This window comes from Idiotropiscis lumnitzeri, chromosome 9 (assembly GCF_059441095.1).
Source record: "Idiotropiscis lumnitzeri isolate Australia: NSW breed Sydney's pygmy pipehorse chromosome 9, RoL_Ilum_1.0, whole genome shotgun sequence".
In the NCBI taxonomy this organism is placed as follows: domain Eukaryota; kingdom Metazoa; phylum Chordata; class Actinopteri; order Syngnathiformes; family Syngnathidae; genus Idiotropiscis; species Idiotropiscis lumnitzeri.
Window position 1 is genome coordinate 13,152,204 of NC_142399.1, and position 20,122 is coordinate 13,172,325.

A 20,122-nucleotide genomic window follows, 5' to 3' on the forward strand; every position below is an offset into this window, starting at 1 on the left:
CAATTCGCTTCCTTGTGCTTGATTTAGAACATTGTGCTCTTTGCTTCCCTTGCCGCAATTTCAAATGTTTTTGTTTTTAATGCTGGCCAGTTTTTTTTTTTTTTTGCATTGTTGTTTTTTAATGTTTTGAACATGACTCACCCGATGGCATGTACTTGGAATTGAACTGTATTTTTTTTTTTTTTGTGCGTGTACGTTTTGTTTGACTAATTGTTGGTGTTTATTGAGTATGCTGTACCTTATTTCAGTTGGCATGTATTTTTTCTGTCTCTTTCTAATTTGCTTGTCCGGTATACGTCGTTAATGTTTTATTGTTTCATTTCATTTCATGTGGTTTTAATTTACCAATGTGCAATTTATTGTTTAATGGTCCTTGTTTTGCAAACTTGTGAATGGGACTTTTGTCTCACCTTTGACGTCGATTGTCACAAAGTTGCATTTTAAACCCATTCCGCTGCAAATATAGCCAACATTTTCCTCCACTGCTGGTTGATACATGACTAACACGTGCCGCGGAACCTTTTGCAAGCGTTCGTTTCTCTGGTTTCTGGCAGCTGATGGTTGGACACGTGTCGATGTGGTTGAGTGCTCTTTGGCAAGGATTATTGGAGATAGTCAGCTAGCTTGTCTTGTCTGGATGCAGAGCAGTTTTTTGTTGTTTGAGGATGTCGGTTAGAAAACTGGTGTGTGGGCGACAGCGTTGTGGAAGGAGTTTGTCATATTTTATATTGTATGTTTAAAAAAATAAAAAATGTTAAAAAAATAAAATAAAGCATATATATATATATATATATATATATATATATATATATATATATATATATATATATATATATATATATGTATACATATAGTTATAGTTTCATTTAGTTAACTTTCTGGTTATGCAATCTAAAGGTTACACCCCAAATGTAATATACATGTTTGTACTGTTTGTAATATGCCTATGTTCCAGTTCATTGTGTTCACATACATACACTTTTTCCAATGCCACAAGGTGCTTTATTTATTCATTTTGTTTAAAATTATAGAACGGACTGGTTAAAAATTTCGAGTTTTCCCTTATGAATGTACCTGTATATGTGTGTGTTTACTTGAGTGTGCATGTGCGAGCGCGCGCGTGCGTGCGTGAAGCGTGGCGACGCGAAACGCGGCGACGCGTCTCCCAGCATTCATAGGATGCTTGCTGCGGATTTGAGGCGGTCTGAAGGAGGCTGGAGTCAAATTCCTCACCGCGTAGGAACTCCAACACGACACAGGGCAGCGACTAACGGACCGCTCGCTCATCGACTTCGCAATGATCCACATGATCGACAAGGAAGCAAAACTTGTCCAATTCTTCATCTGTCCATCCCGGGTCGGATTTTTGAGTTCTATTCCTTAGAAGATCGTCTTTTTTTTCTTTGCATTGACAGCTGATCACACGCCACTGAACGACTCGTTTGCATCAGAAAACCCTTAAATCTCTGATTATGCATACATTTACCAAGGACCAACGTGCGGCGGTAGAAAGTTGCTGCGTGTAAGTGGGAGTTTTTTTTTCCTTTCTTTTTTTTTTTTTTTTTAGCAAAGACGACTCTTTGACTTTTCCACAGCGGAAGTGAGTTTAGTCATGCCCCATGCCAGCGCGTAGTTGCTGGACGTCACACTACTGTTGGACCATCAGGTTCTTCGTCTTCTTCCTCATGGGGACATGTTTGCTGGATTATTGGGCCATAAATGCCACGGCAACTCTCTGCATCACCAGAGCCAAGGACTTATGGAAGGTAATACATACTGTATATATGTGTATTTTATTAACTGGAGAAAGGTGAGAGAAAAGGGGCTGAATAGGTCCAAATCGTTTTACAGCACCAGATATAAAATGAAAGGCTAACATACAGTAAGGAGTGTCACAGTGGACTTGTGGTTTGCACATGTGACCCAGAGTTCTGAGGTTCGTGTTTGGAATGTTGGGCTTGTGTGATTCCTAACCGGCTTCCTTCCCAAAATATTCATGTTATATAAAATATGCATGTTCGATTGATTGATTGCAGATTCTAAATTGTCCATTGCTGTGAACCTGAGTGTGAATGGTTGTGACTGACTGGCAACCTGTCCATGGTGTACCACAGCACCTTTCTTCTTGCCAAAAGTCTTTCGGGATAGGCTTCTGGCTACAATACAATACAATACAATACAACTTTATTTATATAGCGCATTTCGCAACAGCTGGAGCTGTAACAAAGCGCTCCTGTGACCCCACTGAGGACGAGCACTATGATTTTTCTGGTGTTCGATCTGCGGACCACTGTGATCACATAGGTGTCAATCTCAAGTACCGGGGACCAGATCAGATGTCAGTTTTTTAAGTGTGTCACAGGATGATGCTCCCTCCCACACTTTGATGAGTTAAATTTTGACCTGCAAGGGAAAGGCTGACCTTACTGTCAATCTATTAGCATTTTTATTCAGCCCCTCAAACTTTCCAGTAAAAAAGTAGCCATCCTTTTCCTATAACACTTGTCATCGTTAGGGTCACAGGTAACTGTAGCCTATCCCATCTGAATTTAGGTGAGGGGTGAGGTACATCCTGACCTGGTCACCAGTCAGTCGCATGGCACGTTTATATCCATGGACAATTTATGTGCCTTTTTCTTTTTACATGCATGATTAAAAGGACGATTATTTTCCTTATTTACAGCACGATTTCCATTTTGTTCCCCGAGACTCTCATCAACATCTGTCTTTTCCAATATTGAACTATGAAATATTGAACTCCTTCTTTCACATAAATAAGTTAATGTCACACAGTACAGTATGATTGTACTACTTTGATTATTTTGTTGTTGAACTAAAACTGTTTTCCAACATTGAACTGTAGTACAGGAACAAATCGACATCATAATTGTTTGTCTGCTTGTGTGCATTGTCTGCCCACTACTCAAAAACAGATAGATTGTGACCCACATGTGATCATACACAGGAAGTGTGGAGTTGATTTTGAAGAAATTCCTCATCACACGGCATGATCGTTTGACAGACGGACAGACAGTGTGCATGGGGGTCACAAGTGGTGCGCTATTGCACATCTGCAGAGGCACACTGCTTCTCAGGAGCCTGCTGACATGCGGATTTGCTGATGTGTGTCTTGCTGAGCTTGTTCCTTAAACGACTGTGTTTTTACGAGATCCTCTGCATTCCTCCCCTCTTTGCTTTAAACACTTTAAACAACCAATGGGATACAGTGTTTAACTTGAGGCCGGCAAAGCGGGCCTCTTTTATCTCCAAAGGTCAATAATCAGGCCCCATTTGTCTGAAACACAGTAAACTACACACACACAATAAAGGGATTTCTGATTTCTGATTCTGACTTCTGCTTCGGTGGAGGACACTTATGAAGTGTGTCTTCTTTTTTCACTTTTCTCTCAGGATTCCTGGCAGATAATTTTAGCTCAAATCCTGTCAGGAAACAGTGAACGCCATAACTCCAAAAGGCTTGAGCAAAGACGAACAACACACAAGAGGGCCTGAGGCATTTCCTTCCCTTTACTGGGAAGAACCTTCTTTGTGTAATTGAAGTATGGCTATGTTGCGAAGATCAAAAGCCCTTCCCCTTTTTGTACACAGGCTCTTTTGTGGTTCTTTTTTTTGACTGCATCCAGCAATGTACATAACATCACCACAGATGGTGGCTCGTTGTACTTGAGAACTAAGTGTGGAATTGCGTAAATGGTTATGGAACAGTGGCCACGTTTATAAAGACGCAGTAACCTGAGCTTCAGTTTGAGGTCCTGGTGGACTGAGAGGACAATGGGAACAAACCCTTTCACTTGCACTCCTATTTCAGTGTAATATCCAAACTCTCCCCTAAGTGCTGCTTCCTGTTGCCCGCTCTCCCAACAGTCACATGGGGATGGTTGAGTCGTGACATCATGGAGAAGGCGGGGTCACGGGCTTGTGCAGTGGTTGTCCTTTGCCATTCTAGTTGCATTCAGTGTGAAAATATAAATACCACATATAACTTTAAACTTGTTGGAGAAAAACGCTATAGTTGGGTTTTGCAATGACAGAATGCCCCCTCTGTGCCCAGCACAAAAGTCTGTGTCAGTGTGTCCCTCCGTGTCTTTAGAATGTGTGAGAGTGGGCACTGGCTTGAGAAGTCTGAAATAAAAGAGAGCAGTGCAGCTGCACACAAAGAGCCCGTTGATTCTCGCCATTTAAGCTTGTGTCTGTCGCTGAATCCTACACATTACACGTATAATCACGTGGAGCAGGTGTCAGGACAAGCTACTATTCATCATCATGCTCCTCTGCATTTTCATTTTGCTCAGTTCTTTGAGATTTTGGCCTTTCGTCCATACCTTGGATGAGCAACTTAATTGCAGGTGGGGGCCAACATTTTTCCAATGCTATTTTGTATATGGACAAAATACGCTCATACATGCAAAATACATTCTCTAATATATTTCATTGTTGATAAAATGTTCACTGCATCTATAAAAGATCCACTCTCCTAAACACAACAAAAAAAGTGTCTGAATCAAACAATAAAATAAGCACTTTTCAAGTGCAAAAAAAAACATCTCGCATAAAAATTAACATTCAAGGACAGCACAAACCAAGAAACCAACATTAAGTGCAAGAACTTATTCTGTACAGTTTTTCACAAAAATCAATGTGCTCTAAAACGCGATATGATTGAGGTACTATTTCCTGTCCATATTATTCCAAATCGGCAGAAAATTATTACTTACCCCTCAGTCAGGCTTTTATAATTCAGGCGGATCTTCATATTTTATGAGTTACAGTGCAAGGACTTGGACATATTATTCACGCTTATAGGTAGGTAATACGTACAGCAGTGGGACACTTGGCTGTTACATTTGCAGGAAGTAAAAATGGACGACAATACTGTATCTTGATTTAGAGGTCTCTGTTAGGTAACAATCTCTGTTGTAGTTGATCCCAAAAGTGGTTCATGGAAATGAGGGCAGGGTCCTTTAAATTCTTGCCCACCAGTCCCATGCACCCATACATTTCGGAACCTTGCCGAAATAGAAAATAACCACCCCCCAAACTGTTCCAGCGGTAAGAACCAAGCCATGAGTGATGACTACGCCTGTTAGGAGGTGTGCCTCGATAGATGTGTCCATATTCTGTAGTGTACTTTGTTCTGCACAGAAGACAAAAAGTATGCATCAACGTGTGAGAACCTCTGTTCTGCAGTAGGATTACTTTAAAATAAACACATGCTTGCGGGATAGGCGTGGCTTAACTAAAGATGACTGTATGTTTTTGGTATTTCCCAACAGCTGGAACATAACCCTGGGAACTCTCACACATCTGGCTGTGTGTTTCGTTTCAAACTTGAAGCCTTACTGGAGTGACTCCATCATTGACCATAACATCCTCAATTTAGTTTTAACAATAATGTCAATTCACATGCTTAAGCATAATGGAGCCACATGTACCTGGCATAGCGTGTCCTCAATGTTGTCTCTGAGTCACTCTTTATCTTCCTCTTGACCGTGTTGTCGAGCTTAATGGTTAATCTGTGTATCGACAGGTGGCAGAGCCTCAGGGACAGCTGGCAGTGTCAGCCGTAAGAGGTTCCAAAGGAGGCCTGGCTACATGAGAGGGGAGCAATCCAGACCACTAAGCACTACTGATGATCTGGAGGACGAGGGAGAAGGAGAAGATGGGGCAATCTGCATCAGGAATGGGAAAAGTGGATGTCAAACTGAGGGGATAAGTCTATCATCTGCTGTCAGAACGCCGCCAGAGAAAATTGCACAACCTGCCAAAAACTGCCATGACTTTCTTCTTCCCTCCACCAATGACAATTCTCTCAGTGGTTCATCCAGTCAACCAAAGAATGAACTCATGTTAAACCATAGTTCAATACATCCACATTCAACTACCCCAGAAGAGTCTTTCAATTCCAGCTTCAGTTTCATTCAACAGTCTCTGAGGACTCTCACTGCCCCTGCAACGCCAGGACATGAGCCAGAACCTAAAGCCACAGAAGTGCCTAACTTCCTTCAAATTAAACCAGCATCATTGTTTCTTGATCAACCTGGTTCAAAACCATCCACCCAGGTCACATCCAACTCTGTCTTGAGCATCCATGAAGAAAGGGAGACACCTGCATTAGGTGCACGTTTTTGGGGGGAACGCGTGTGGGGCAGCAGGGAGGTGTCGTCTTACCTGCCCAATGGCGACTTCCAGTGTCTGGATTCCGAAATCACGTCTTCACTGTCACTTGATTCAGACACTGCCTCTGCATCTTCAGTCACATCGGGATACGAGAGCACCACACCTGCTTCCGACCAAGGCTGGGACAATTTGGTGAAGAAGTATGACCACGTGCTGCAAGACTGTCTTCAAAACAATCGGACACACACTAAGGTGATTAAAGATATATTTTTATTGAAGTTGGTAATCAACAGAAGTAGATTGTCTATACAAAGATACCAAGATGCATCTTTTTAAGCCAAAATGTCTAGCAAAATATTTTAGCAATAAAAGTACTTATGTAGGCTAATATTACTATGCAGCACTTATAGTGAACATTACTAAATTAAAATTTTGACACAAGAACCTATTTAGCTTTTTCTGACGATTTAATGTAAAATTACTTTGAAGACAGTGACGTTGGAGGGGGTTAATTAGTCTTAGCTGGAGTTAGCAAGAGACTAGCATAGCGTAGTGCAAAGCCCCCAAAAAAGTGTACCACTTGATTGGTATGAAACAAACCCTTCTAATTATTATCGACATGAGTTCATGATAAGAAAATAATCCATTTAAAAAAACACACAATTCTGTAGATTAAAAAGGTTTAGTCATCGTCACACTACCGTGTTATGCTAAGCTAAACGAATATGAATATGAGCTAAACTGCAGTTAATTATTCAAAACCACATAAAACAAACATCCAGTAAGTGTAATACCATAAATACCTAAATTGACCAAAACAAGAATTTCACTTAGCGTAAACTACATTCCTTGTAGTTTTACTATATTAATGAAATTATTATCAACACAATGACACTTGGTAAAAAAATAAAATAACCACATTTCATATAAAGAGAGAGTCATACTTGAACATCTCTTTAATTAATCTTGAGGCATGATGGTTCTGAATTCCAACTTAAGCAACTTGAGAGTTTACACAGGAAACTATATCATCCAAATAATCGCCCACAGTGAAATATTTCCATCTCTTGCGAGAGAATCTATAATATTAAATGATTGACTTCAACAATGTCACCCTCATTATGCCACTGTGATCTTCCGGTCATCATCCTTTTACCATTTTTTTTCTCCTTTCGCCGAATTTTTCAGAGGGCATTGCCCGCTGGACAGTTCCGTAATTGACTTCTTCTTGAATTTACGTTTCCTCCTCAGATCGAGTCCATGATGATAAAACTCCAGAGATTGCAGCAAAAAGCCATTGTGGACGACGACTATGATGCAGGTGAACTTTTCAGGCAATGCTTAAGCAAGCCTAAAAGGCAAGCTGAAGCAGAGGTTTTCAAAGGACGGAATGAAATAATATCTTGTTTATATTTGTCTTCATAATTGCGTACACATTTTGTTCTTTCTGCTGTAATTGTGTGTTCTAATTAGATTAACCGAAAGGAGGTCAGAACACTGGAAAAAGAATGTTCTGGCTAAAATGGATAAATAATATCCAGACTGAACATCGCGTTCACTCTGATTCCAAACATTTAGATGTGCATATTAAAGATGAAGAAGAAAGGACGGCAATTTCTTGTTAGATTAAATCATTTCATTATATAATTATCATGACCAAAAAGACGTGAACCTCACTGAACCTTTGACCGACTTTATTGACCCTACAGAAATGGAGCGAGATGACATTTAAAAATTGAAATAGGGCAGGGGGGTATATTACAAGGGGTCTTCAATATTGTTCCTCAATGGCATGTTTCCGGGATGTTTACCTTTTCTCCCCGCTGCGACACTAATTCAAATGATCAGATAATCAGCAAGGTCTGGAGAAGCCAGATAACGATCCTGATCATTAGAATCAGGTGTGTTTATATGCCCTCCAGGAACAGAATTGAAAAGCGTGTTATATAAGGAGTCCTTGTGGGGCAGTAGTTCAATTTCTTTTATCATAAAATATGACCAAAGGGTCCCTAGCCGTGATTGTGAACATTGACGTGCCCCCTGCGATTGGCTGGCTACTAGTGCAGCGTGTTCCCTGCCTACTGCCCAAAGACAGCTGGGATAGGCTCCAGCACCCTCGCGACTCACGTGAGGATTAGCGGCTTGGATAATGGATGGATGATTTTTTTTTTTTCTCATGACGATTTCACACTCTTCCGCTTGAAGTAGTTACACAGCACAAGACAAAGAGTGCAAAAGTTTGAGGCCAGATTTGATGCTGCTGTTTGTAGTGTAGACTGCATATTGTAACTAGAATGGTACGCAGTGGAGCGTATACCTCTTCTAATGCCTTGTGTTTGCCCTCTCCATCATTTAGGAGGTTCTTCAAGGGCCCTCTCAATAGTATAGAATATTTTTTTACATTTCTGCTAACAATATGTGTTATTCTAATTACAGTTTTACGATGTCCATGATTGTTTTGGGGAAAAGGTCATTAAAACTATTGTTGAGCCAAAGTGTTTTGCACAGTATTGTATTTTTAAATCTATTTTTGTTTACAAGTCAGTGTGCAATGGTTGTGCTACAGAGATTGGTGTTTTTTTTTTTTAAATAAATGTACAATCACCCATTTTTGTTAGTTGCTCCATGCGATAGTGTGCAAATAATCAAGTCAATAATTCCGCTGTTATGGCTGCATTCTAGTTATAACAGCAAATTGAGGCAAAATATTACTTGGTTGTGATATCCTCATTTCCTTTTCGGCATGACTGCACTGTTGATGCTCAAGATTGGCATGTGTGTGTCTTTTCAGCTGAGCGATTTGGGAAAAAGCTGGAGGAGCTGTGCAAGGAAAGAGAAACTCTGAAGCTGGGTTTGCCGTCCAGACAGCCAAGTGTGGCGCTTTTCCTCCAGAGGCTCAGAGAAGTGGTGCAGAGCGCCCTCCACAGGGCAGACGGCAGTCAGCACAGGTCAGTCAACCAAGGATATGTTTCCTCAGAATTTTGAATTTAAATTTAAAGACTATTTCCAGTTCTTTTTTTGACCATAAGAAAAAGCATCGATGTAGAATACTGTATATAAAAGTACTAAGGTTCTCCCCGTGTACAGAGGGAGTGGTGGAGCGTATCCCAGCTGACCAGGCGAAAGGCACGCGACACTCCGAACTGGTCTCTGATAGGTAGATAGGTAGATACGTAGATAAAGATATAAATTGATAGCTCGATAGACAAATCATCCCTGCTGCTAATTACACCACACAGCTTCTGCAGAATAAGGAAACTGAAGTAGTTTTACATGCTTCTGCGACACTTCTCAAACATATGTTCCATTGGTAAAAACAAAGTGAAGACGGACCTTAACTCATTCACTGCCAGCTCAGGTAAAATGAAAGTACGTCTATATCCGTCAATGGTAGCGAATGAGTTAAGGACCGATTTGTGACCAAAAAAAATAAAAAATTGACCACGTTTGGACATGCGAGGTATTGGAAGTGAAGTACACAGAGAAAAAAAAACCACGCAAACATGGGGAAAACATGCAAGCTCCACACGCACACAGGCCTGAGCTGAGAGTTGAACCCCAAACCTCGGAACAGTGGGGCAGACATGCTAACCACTCGTGCACCATGCTGCCCTTAATTTGCATCTAACTCATTCCTGAACATTTCCTAGCAGAGTTCCCAAGTTCAAGTTTCCAGAATAGATGAAAGAAATAGACACAGTAAACGATAAAAGACTAAGTAGCATCACAAAGATCTAATGAAGAGATGTCTTTCTGATGTTTTTGCTTCTATGCAAAAAACAAAACAATGCTTTAAAGCACAAGCTTGGCTGTATTCATGGAAAACACAAAAATGTTCTGCTTTTGTAACCTTGTTGTACTTTTATGCACACATGCAGGGTCATATTTTCGGTTGTTGTTTATCGCAGAAAAAACACACTAAGTTGCTTTGAATAAAAATAGTCCCAAATGTACCCAGTTTTATTCCTTTATGTTCAAGAGGATGTTCTAAAGCCAGGCAGTGATAGAGAGTTGTGAAACATAACTCTTGTGACAGGAAGCGGCGCACTGCTGCATACATCCTGAAATTTAGTTTAAAGCTCAAACATAAGTTCTGTGTTGATGTCAGAGTTGTTTTGAAATGACTTCAAGTCAAAATAATGCTAAACATGTCAAAGCTTTGCATGGAGGTCATCCTGTTTTTAGATGACCCCCCAGTGACTTGGAGATTAAGAAACGTATGAAACGAAACAGACGGGGCCTACTCCGACACCAAGCTCTCTGTGTCTTGTTTTGTCGAGCAGGTCGGGACCAGAATTCGATGCAGATGAACCGTCAGACTCAGTGCGGCGTCGAGAACGTCTCATACAAGAGAAACGAACAGTAGAGGTAATTTCAGTACTTCTAATATCACAGGCTGTCAAAGCTGTGTGGCTAATTCACGCAATTTGCATATTTGATGTATTAATACCAATACTCCTCATGTATTAATCCCTTTGACTAAAGCCATTTAGAGCGCGGCATGGTACGGTTCGGAAAAGTAAACCCTGATTTGGCCCAGACATTTATATATTCTTCCCCTTCCATTCAGAATTAGACTGGTTTCATGATTTAGGTATTTTACCACTGCTCCAGTTAGCGCCGTGTAATTTCTCAAAAGTTATTTCTAGTGAGGGAATCTGTCTGTCACAATTCTTAACCAAATGTTAAGAATACACACATTTCAGTTTCATCCAGGTACTCCTGTTTCCTCCAATATTCCACGAACATACACAGAAGGTTAATTGTTCAATATACTCTAAATTGACCGTAAGTGTGTTTGTGAGTGTGAATGGTTGTTCAAATATGTGTGTCCTGCAATTGGCTGGTGACCAGTTTACGGTGTACGTTGCCTTAGTTGTCATTCAGTCTTCACCCGTATTTTTTTTTTTAAGAACTGTATTAAATTTAGAAATATCTGAACTATTCATTCACATTCTACCGCACTTGTCCTCTTAGTGTTTAGAGTGGTCAGCTGCCAATCTCAAATATGGAAAAACATTCACACTCGCGTTCATACCGATCAACAATTTAGAATCTTTTGGTCAATTTGAAATATGGAAGGAAGTCGGAATACCTGGAGAAAACCAACGCAAGCGTGCGATTCAAATCTTCAGAACTGTGAGGCAGAACAACTAAGCCCTCGTACCTCTCAATATCTTCCCGAAAATTGTCGGAACCGTCCCTGTGAATGCGTAAAACAAAATATGTCTGTGATTTGGTAACGTTCTGTACATGATTGCAATGCAGCAGGAAATCGAGGTCCTCCAGCAGAGACTGGCGGAGTTAAAGGATCGCAGTCGATGTCTTGACCAGCAGATCCGACAAGAAGAGCAGCAGATGGAGCTTGAGGAGCTGGAGGGCTCCGTGCTGAGGAGCTGCACTTCGCCTCAGCTCAGAGACATGAGCCGAACGCTTCATGATCTTGTGATGTCTGAGAACCGCATCCAGATCTCTGTCGCCCCTCCTCCCTCCATGCTCAGGTTAGATTAAACGTAAACCTTCGGGTATGTGGAAAACGGCACATTTTAAATTTTAACCAATGCTAAAGAATATTAATGTCATTTCAATCAAATGTCAGGAGCTCAGTTTGTTTTCTCACCGCTCAGAGTTGCAATCCCTGCAGTACTGTCAGCTACCTAATGAAGGTGCTGGAGAACTGTGTGTTGCAGTCACCATATAAGTCCCTTACTGTATTTTTTTTTCATTACCAAAGGACCATGTTCAGTTGGTTATATGTCAGTGCAGAGCTTGAATTTTTGCTTCCCGGGTACATTCATCTAATATTCATAAAACTGTTTTGTAATGAGGGCAATTTATGCCAGTAAGTCATAATACAAACATTTGGCACATCTTGCTTTAAATGGCCACACTCACCACTAATACGCAACATACACTGAATTTAGTTAATCAAGTGTTGCTGTAGGAACTCCTGCGCCATTTATGTGATGAGTGAGAAAATTTACGGGTCACAAAAGATATTTTTCAAACTGAGATTACAAACTTTTCTCCTTCAATGGGAACGGATCAATCGGCACATTTCCAATGAACGATGGCATTTGCTTTTGTTCGATGTGTGAGAAGAGGTGAGAGTTGTGCCAAGATAACTTTGGCTGCGGCTCACAACGTCTTGAGCATCTGCCAATTAATGCCGGAGAAGAACATTGTCATGCAAGAGCAACCTCCCTACTCAACCGACCTGGCTCCACCTGATTTATTTCCCCCTCTTTTCCAAGATCAAGGGGATTATGAAGTGGACCCGTTTTGAAAACATGGACGGCATCAAGATGGTTTTGATGAAGGTACTGGGGAGGATGCCTGGTGAATCCTTCCAAGAGTGCATAAAGGCATGACTTAGACAGCTGGGAAAGTGGGGTTGACAACCGTTTTTTATTTTTTTTATTTTTAAATTCTTTATAAATCTAAAACACAACAGTCCTGGAAGTTTTCTGACACAACTCATATACACTTGGCTCTCATTGGATTGTACCGGTATACCAAATGAAGTGTTTAGTACATGTATTTAAGTGAGTCAAATATTTCTGGCATTTGTGATTGGTGTATTTATTTTAAGATGTCGAGCCCTATTTTTGTGCCGTGCACAGGTCTAGCGCAAAACGCAGTTTCACCTTTTGCATGGGTGCAGTTTTCTTTTTTTGGGTATTTTGATATAATGAGGCGTAACAGAGCGTTTGTGCCATTGTGGGATCGAAAATGAAATCAGGATGTTCGGAGCAGACTCCAATCTTGACATTACGGAAACAGAAATAGACTCGCTGGGGTCCGTGCAAGACATTGGCATGTAAACTGCAAGATCTACCCTTGCGGATGATGTAGTCAGATAAAAGTGTCAAATGTGAATGTGAAGCCTGGAATGTTGCTTTAATGCTCCACAGAATGTATCGTGATGCTTACATCCCCAGGATCTCCTCCTCTCTCCCACCAGCTTCAAACTGCTCTGAATGTAAATGTTTTTCCTCAGATGCAAATGATTACTTTGGATCTCTAATGGTAATAGCTCACAAGCGAGCACTCTGGGATGCCTCTATGTCTCGCCACTTGTTAGAAAGAAATGCAAATTGTACATATCACCTTCCCGGTGGTGTGACCCTCAATCACCGGCATAATTTGATATCTGACATACTCTCACCTCAGCAGGAATGCATTTATTTTCAGAACTGATTGAAATTTCCACCCCAGATTGGGCATTTGGCTACAAATCTCAGTGTGCTGTGATTCAGGTCAGCAAGATGATTGTGCTGCAGTTTTGCGTTTATGGACAAAAAAAGAGCTGGTCATGCCCATCAAGAAGATTGCTTTTTTTGTTGTTCCTTCCAAAAAAGACTGGTAGTGTTCGACACGTTTTACCACTGTTTAACACAGTTTTAAACAGGTTCAATAATTCGTAATAATATGACCACTGTCTCTTTTTTAGCCGATTGTATGCTACCTTTTGTCTGCTACTAAATAATTTCTTTCACAACTGAAAAATGCAACCTCATTAGTTGGTCCCATTTGCATCTTTATACTCAGTAATGACATCATTTATTGAAATATCATTCAGTGATTCACAGACTTATCTGCAGTAACAGGCCAGTGGACAATGCCCGTGTTTGTCACCTTTTGAAATAAAAAAATATGAGCCATGGCACACATGCTTGATGAGTTTGTGTTAGTGCTCAAAAACTTTATTCAGTGCAAAACTCCTCTTCAGTGTCTAAAGGGATCACTGCTCGGTGAAAAGTGCAATAAAACTTTTCGTGCAACATTAAGAAAGTTTGAAAAGTGACTTGAATGATAACATTTTATTTAACCTTCAGATATAACATTAAATCATTTGTGGTTGGAGGAAACAAAACAGTGAAATTTCCTGTTTGATTGTGCCGTAACATTTTTTTTTTCCTTTTGTAGACTTCAGGAACAGGAGCAGGCATTGAATCTATCCATCAAGGACGCTACTGCCAAAGTAAGGCACAATTTGGGTGGGGAATGAGTGAATGTGTTTGAATTTCAATGAGTGACATGTTGAAATTGAAAGGATGCGCTGTGCATCCGCTTCGGCTTGCTAAATGTCAGCGTTTGTATTCATACGCTTATTCCTATTTGATGATGCGGTGAACTCTCCACGGTTGTAGTGGAAGGGTCACAATCAGCAGAAGATGTTGTTTTGAAAGTATCCTGTTCAATAATGCATTGGAGCCGAGTGACATATTTTCTGTGACAAAAAAACGCAAAGTCAAGTGTAGTGAAAGTTTTTAGTTACTCTAAAGTTATGTGTCAGTCGCTTGGTCTGCCTATTGTGGGAGTGTAGCACAGGCCAACGGAGAGGCCAATGCATTTTGGATTTGGTTAACAGACTGCAACAAACGAAAAAAAAAAACCCAGTTATACTCATGTCAAGATTTTTGAAATGCCAGAAACAAACAGGATCGTGCCATAATGTCTATTTGCACCAGGTGGCCCCCAAGGACCGTAAAGCAAATACCAATCTAGCATATGGCCTGTTCTAAAAATAACTCATCAGCGATTGGACCACCAATGAATCTGGTTATATAAGTGTGGTTTGAATTGTAATGTCTTGGTGGTGATAACTCAAGTCCCATCCATCCATCCATTATTGGATCCGCTTCTCCTCACGAGGGTGGCGGGTGTGCTGGAGCCTACCCCAGCTATCTTCGGGCAGTAGGCAGGGTACATCTTGAACTGGTTGCCAGCCAATCGCAGGGCACACATCGACGAACAACCATCCTTGCTCACACTCACACCTTGAGGCAATTTAGTTGTCACGCATGTTTTTGGAATGTGGGAGGAAATCGGAGTACCCGAAGGAAACCCACACAGGCACGGGGAGAACATTCAAACTCCACACAGGAAGGCCGGAGTCGGAATCGAACCCACGATTGCACTGCGAGGCCATCGTGCTAACTTGGCGCCCACCATGCTGCCCAAGTCAAGTCCCAATGAAAAGTAACATTTTGAAGGGTTGATAAATGTATTGGAAAGATGTTTAAATAATCTTATTCTATTGATTTAACTCACTGGATAAGAAGAACTACTTTTCCCCAAATAGCGAGCTGACATTCAACAAAAGTAGCTTTTCTCCCTTTACTGGTTATTTATTCACGACAAGTGGTGACGGCAGATCAGAGATTTCACAAAAGTGTCACCATAGGGATAAAAATGTCATGCATAATTGTTCTTTTGTTGCTTGCAGGGTTAATACCTCCATTGCTAATCTATTTATTGCTTTTAAGTGGTACCTCGATTACATCCCGTCATGAATACCAAGTCAAGACTTTCTTAATGGCTGTCGGGCAAGTCTGATGCAGTCGCAGTTTCATTTTGAGAGTGACCTTGCATGCCTTTGGAAGGTTTGCATTTCCCACTGACTGATCTCTATGCTTAATGTGGAAAACACCGGAGGCACTATACATTTGTGCAGTACAAAAGGTGGGGAGGGAAATAAATAAAATTTTATTGTTTCCGTGTTCTTGCCAAACTCTTCATTAAACGGTTGGTGGGGCTCAGAAACTTAGTTTTTTAAAGTTTGCCAGCGTAGACTACTGCAGAGGTAATTGCGTTTAGTTTCATATGAGGTTTTCTTGTACACTTGTTTTAAAAGAATTATGAATTAAAAAAGCAAATCAGTTCACTAAAAGCGTCCTTCGCTTTCAAATTTGTCCATCTTGAAATTAAATCACTAGTTACATAAATGCCTTTTGCGTTGGAAGCAACTTCCAATTCGTGTAAGGCTTTAAATAGAATTCTGCAAGCCTGACGGATTTGTACATTTCTGCATGAAAAAGACTCCCTCAGAAAAACCAACCTATTTGACAGCATTTTCAAAGTCTAGCACAAAACTGTGTCAGGTTCAAGAAAGAACCATGAAGGCAAATCCTGCTCCATGTCCCTTTGAGCCATGCATGTAGTTCCTCAAAAGATGAGAGCTGCGTCCGGGGAATTGTATCTGGCTGTCTATTCTACACTGTATAAAAACAGAAGTTTAAAGGGCTGATGGAGGCCAGACAGATTTTGTGAGTAGCCATCAACTTGCAAGAGCTGAAGTGTTGCATCCCCCATGACATTCAGTGCCTCTCGCCTCTCTGACATTACTATGGCATCTTTTATGGAGATTTGCACACATCCGCATGAAAGGTGTAGAAGTCTTTGTCTTCCTAAAGGTTAGAGACATGTAAAACATCAAGCTCTGCTGTGTATCCAAAGAAGAGGGAGCGTAGAAGAATCGAAACGAATCGGTGACGTCTTCCAAGAAGGAGTTGGAAAAGAACATGGGGACAGAGCTGGAAATGAAGCGTTGCATCCTCTGGGATCCATGTGGCTTTTAACGGCTAACCTCCCCGCCTCCCTGATCTTTTCTTTTTCTAGGTGGTCATGAGTCAGAAGCTGGGCAGCAGCCTCAGGAGGAAAGTCAGTGAGACTGAAACTCAGCTCTTAGCTTTGCATGAAGCCAAACTGGCCGCCATCTCAGGTGATTCCACCCTTCCTTCAATGTCATGCCTTCTTAATTTAAAGTGGACACAAAAAAAAAAAAAAACATGCCTAATGTATACAACACAATACATCTTTATTTATATAGCGCATTTCACAACAGCTGGAGCTGTAACAAAGCGCTTTTCATACGGCGTAATATAAATGAGTGGGAAATTAGCACACAAATTAAAAGACATAAACAATAGATACCAGCCAATCAGCGACAGTCTCATGGTTAGTCGAAAGCTAAAGAATAAAAATGTGTCAAAGACTTCAGCATATCTCATAGCCTGTATGTGTTTGTGTGTGCCAACTGTGGTCTGGTCGCCAGGCGATCTCAGGGTAGACAGACAACCATTCGTACTCACACCTATGGGCAATTTTGACTCTTCAATTTTCCTGACATGCATATTTTTAGAATGTGGAAGGAAGCCCGAGGTACCCATAGAAAGCTCATGCAAGCTTTGGGAAAACAACCATGCTTGTCTTCGAACGGAGAACCTCTTTTAAGCAATAAGTCGGCAATAATATGAAAATAAATAATTTATGCTGTGCATTTTTTTTTATGCAAAACGATTCACTTCACAAGCAATAAACTCTCAGCACATTCGTCACGTTATCTGCTAATTTAAATGAGCCTTTTCATATGTTACTGCTCTGCCCAGTTAATACAGGCTTTATGGTGGGAATATGTGAACCCTGGAACCAATTAATTGTTTTTCCATTATTTCCCATGGGGGAAAAGGCGTTACAAACCCAAACCCATCACTGGATGACCAGTGTCCTGGAATGTGTTTGACCTTAACGCTTTCACTGTACTTAAACAAGCTCCATTAACTTCATTTAATGACACCATTCATGTAAATGTCACTCATTAATGAGAGGTATATGCACTCATGTGGCGCACCACTGCAGGTAATGACTTCAGCAGTGCCAAGGAGCTGAAGGCTGAGATGAAGGTGGTGTACCAGGAGCAGGAGCGACTGGAGGCTCTGGCCAAGCGGCTGCACAGTTTCAGCTCAGGGAGCAGCCAAGAGCTGGCCAGGATGAAGGAGCAGCGGCAGCAGCTCAGACGGGAGCTGGAGCAAAGGGAGGTGCAGCATGGTGAGTCTGTCTGTACTCAGATTAGACTTTTGTCCCCAAGGAGGAAGGCTGTCGCAGGAAGAGGAAATAACTGGAGGAAACAATAATCAAGTAGATTTAGCTCGCTCATTATTGTGGAAGACTTTTAAAAGTCAACAAGGCTATGGCAATCTATTCCAACCTCCAGCTGCTGATTTGTGTCGTTAGTTTGCCGCTAAGGCCAGTTTGTGGCTCTACACTAAAAGAGAAGGGTCAGAACATTCCCTGAAAAAAAAAAAATGAATGTACATTGTAAATGCTGATACTCAGGCATTCAAACCCATTTGTTTTTTACACTGCTTGATAGTTGTGTGATTTCTCAACTGATGAGTTCTCTACATGAGGATCGAATGCAAGATCATGAACACAGAAAGCAATGCTGTGGTAATGGTATGGTTAAGTGGGATTATCAATAATAAAGCAAGTAAGTCATTTTTGATAGGCACTTCCCTTTATCAAAGAAAACAGACCTTTTAAATATGAATCGGAATATGAATCATTCTTTTAAGAGAGGTCCTTTCTTCTGTTGCTTCATGCTGGGACTCGACGACATCAATGAACTGTGACTTTTCCCGCAAAGGAACAGAAAATTTGCCATCTGTCTTTGGGGACTCTACATCAAATGAGTTTGCATCAGAACTGGCAGCTGTTAAGAGGAGGTGGAGTGTGAGCGAGGGAAATACACTTTAGATTGTGCGAACGAACCAATTACCTTTGAGTCACATGCCGCCGATATAACGTATTAGCGCTACAGGAGACTTGAATGCTGCTTAAAACAACCCTTTGGCTTGTTGGAGTGCTAACTAAAGGGTTTGGCCTCTTGGTATCGCGTTTTGATGGCACCGCCTGCAGTGCTCCTCCAATCCATCAGTCACCGGCAGATCTCTATAAAGGTCACTTCACTGTGTGAGGCACTGAGATGGGAACATGAAGAGGGGGATGGGGAACGTGACGAGACACCAGTGCAGGTAGTGAAGCTATCGCAGCCAACGGCTACATGTTCAGGCAGCATTCTAACGTCCTCTCTCATCCGCATCATTAGTGACTACAGCCCGGCTGGTAGTGTTGAGCCATTGTCTGCTCATGATTGTGCGATATCTTGACACTAGGGGGCACACTTTCATTGTTACAGGCTCCAATTTATGGATGGTCCTTCTGAACATATCCATTGATTTTAATTCTATTTAGTCGTCATAATAGTGTCGGCCTGTGGCAATTAAAATGTAAAAGTTTGAGCTGCTCAAAGACATTCACGCCCACATCGATCACAAGACAAAGATGGGACTCCCCCAACAATTTATACCTCATACCGCTCTATCTTAAATACATGTTGTGCTTCATTATGCGCATTGTAGCACTGAGGGCCACACAAAGAAGTCAAGGATGTTGAAGCTAGACAAAGGAATGGGAATCAGGTGGATAACACATCGCTATGTGGGACGTGATGGCGAGTTAATGATTGGTTTTTCGCCTTGCTCAAATGCTCAAGTGGGCGAACACAATATGGCAGCAGCAGCAATTTCTCAATGTGTTGCTGACACCAAGCTAGGGGCTCATTAAACTGTCTGCCAACTTGGTAATAAGGGTCTGGCACACACAAGCTGGAACCTGATAGTCTACAAACAGCATATTACCAGTCGTTGGCTAGAAAGGGTTGGAAATGATTTTTTGACTTGAAAGTCAAGGTAGCCACTGAGATGTTTACTGTATTTAATGAACTCCGATTAGACTCCAAACATCTCATCACAATAAAAATGGAAGTGCAGTACATCCTTTGAGAACACAATAGTCATGAAGCCCTAAAGCAAATTTGGTTAAAAAAAGAAAAATATAATCAGAAGACTGAATAAGAAAAGGTTTAAAAAAATGTTAATTGAAGAATATGGAAAAAAAAATAAATATCAAAGTCAATGGAAGAGTTCTGTATCTTTTCTCAGCCTTAGGTTAATTAAACTGTATTTACTGCACTTAACACTCCAACATCACCACTACTGCTTCAACAATGCTCGAAACATCTCATCACAATAAAAATGGATGTACATTCTTTGAAAAGCACGATAGTGCTACAAAAAGCACCATGGGCTTCATAAATGCTCTAAAGCAACACACTTTCATCTTTTAGAGTGTCCATCTTCCCCCTCATCTTCAGGGTGCGGCTTTAGGATTTTTGGAGCCATTATGTCCCTAATTGCCACTGGCATGAGTGTTGATGAATATGAAATCCATTATTGCCAGAGCTTTCACTGCCAGCACAGTGTAATTTTGTCCCCAAGAGAGAGTTCCCGTGATGCTAAATTTGCAAATAAATAATTGAAAGAAGGGTAAATGACCCCTAGGAGTGTGGACAATGAGA

At 41.1% G+C, this 20,122-nt stretch overlaps 1 protein-coding gene across 5 annotated transcripts in view; it reads left to right on the forward strand.

The window, feature by feature from the left end:
* The first annotated feature begins 1,194 nt into the window (after positions 1 to 1,194).
* Positions 1,195 to 20,122, forward strand: part of disc1 (DISC1 scaffold protein) — a 41,015-nt gene continuing 22,087 nt past the window's right edge. For 4 of the 5 annotated variants that reach the window (XR_015845132.1, XR_015845133.1, XM_088305343.1 and 1 more), the window contains exons 1-9: positions 1,195 to 1,766; positions 5,549 to 6,390; positions 7,390 to 7,459; positions 8,930 to 9,086; positions 10,422 to 10,506; positions 11,407 to 11,639; positions 14,068 to 14,122; positions 16,543 to 16,645; positions 17,563 to 17,751. Coding sequence is in view for 3 of the 5 variants with exons in the window: in XM_088305343.1 (XP_088161469.1) it covers positions 1,694 to 1,766; positions 5,549 to 6,390; positions 7,390 to 7,459; positions 8,930 to 9,086; positions 10,422 to 10,506; positions 11,407 to 11,639; positions 14,068 to 14,122; positions 16,543 to 16,645; positions 17,563 to 17,751 (1,807 nt within the window). In the remaining 2 variants the exon portion in view is untranslated. The remainder of the gene's footprint in view (positions 1,767 to 5,548; positions 6,391 to 7,389; positions 7,460 to 8,929; positions 9,087 to 10,421; positions 10,507 to 11,406; positions 11,640 to 14,067; positions 14,123 to 16,542; positions 16,646 to 17,562; positions 17,752 to 20,122) is intronic. The other variant, XM_088305341.1, reaches the window with a different exon arrangement.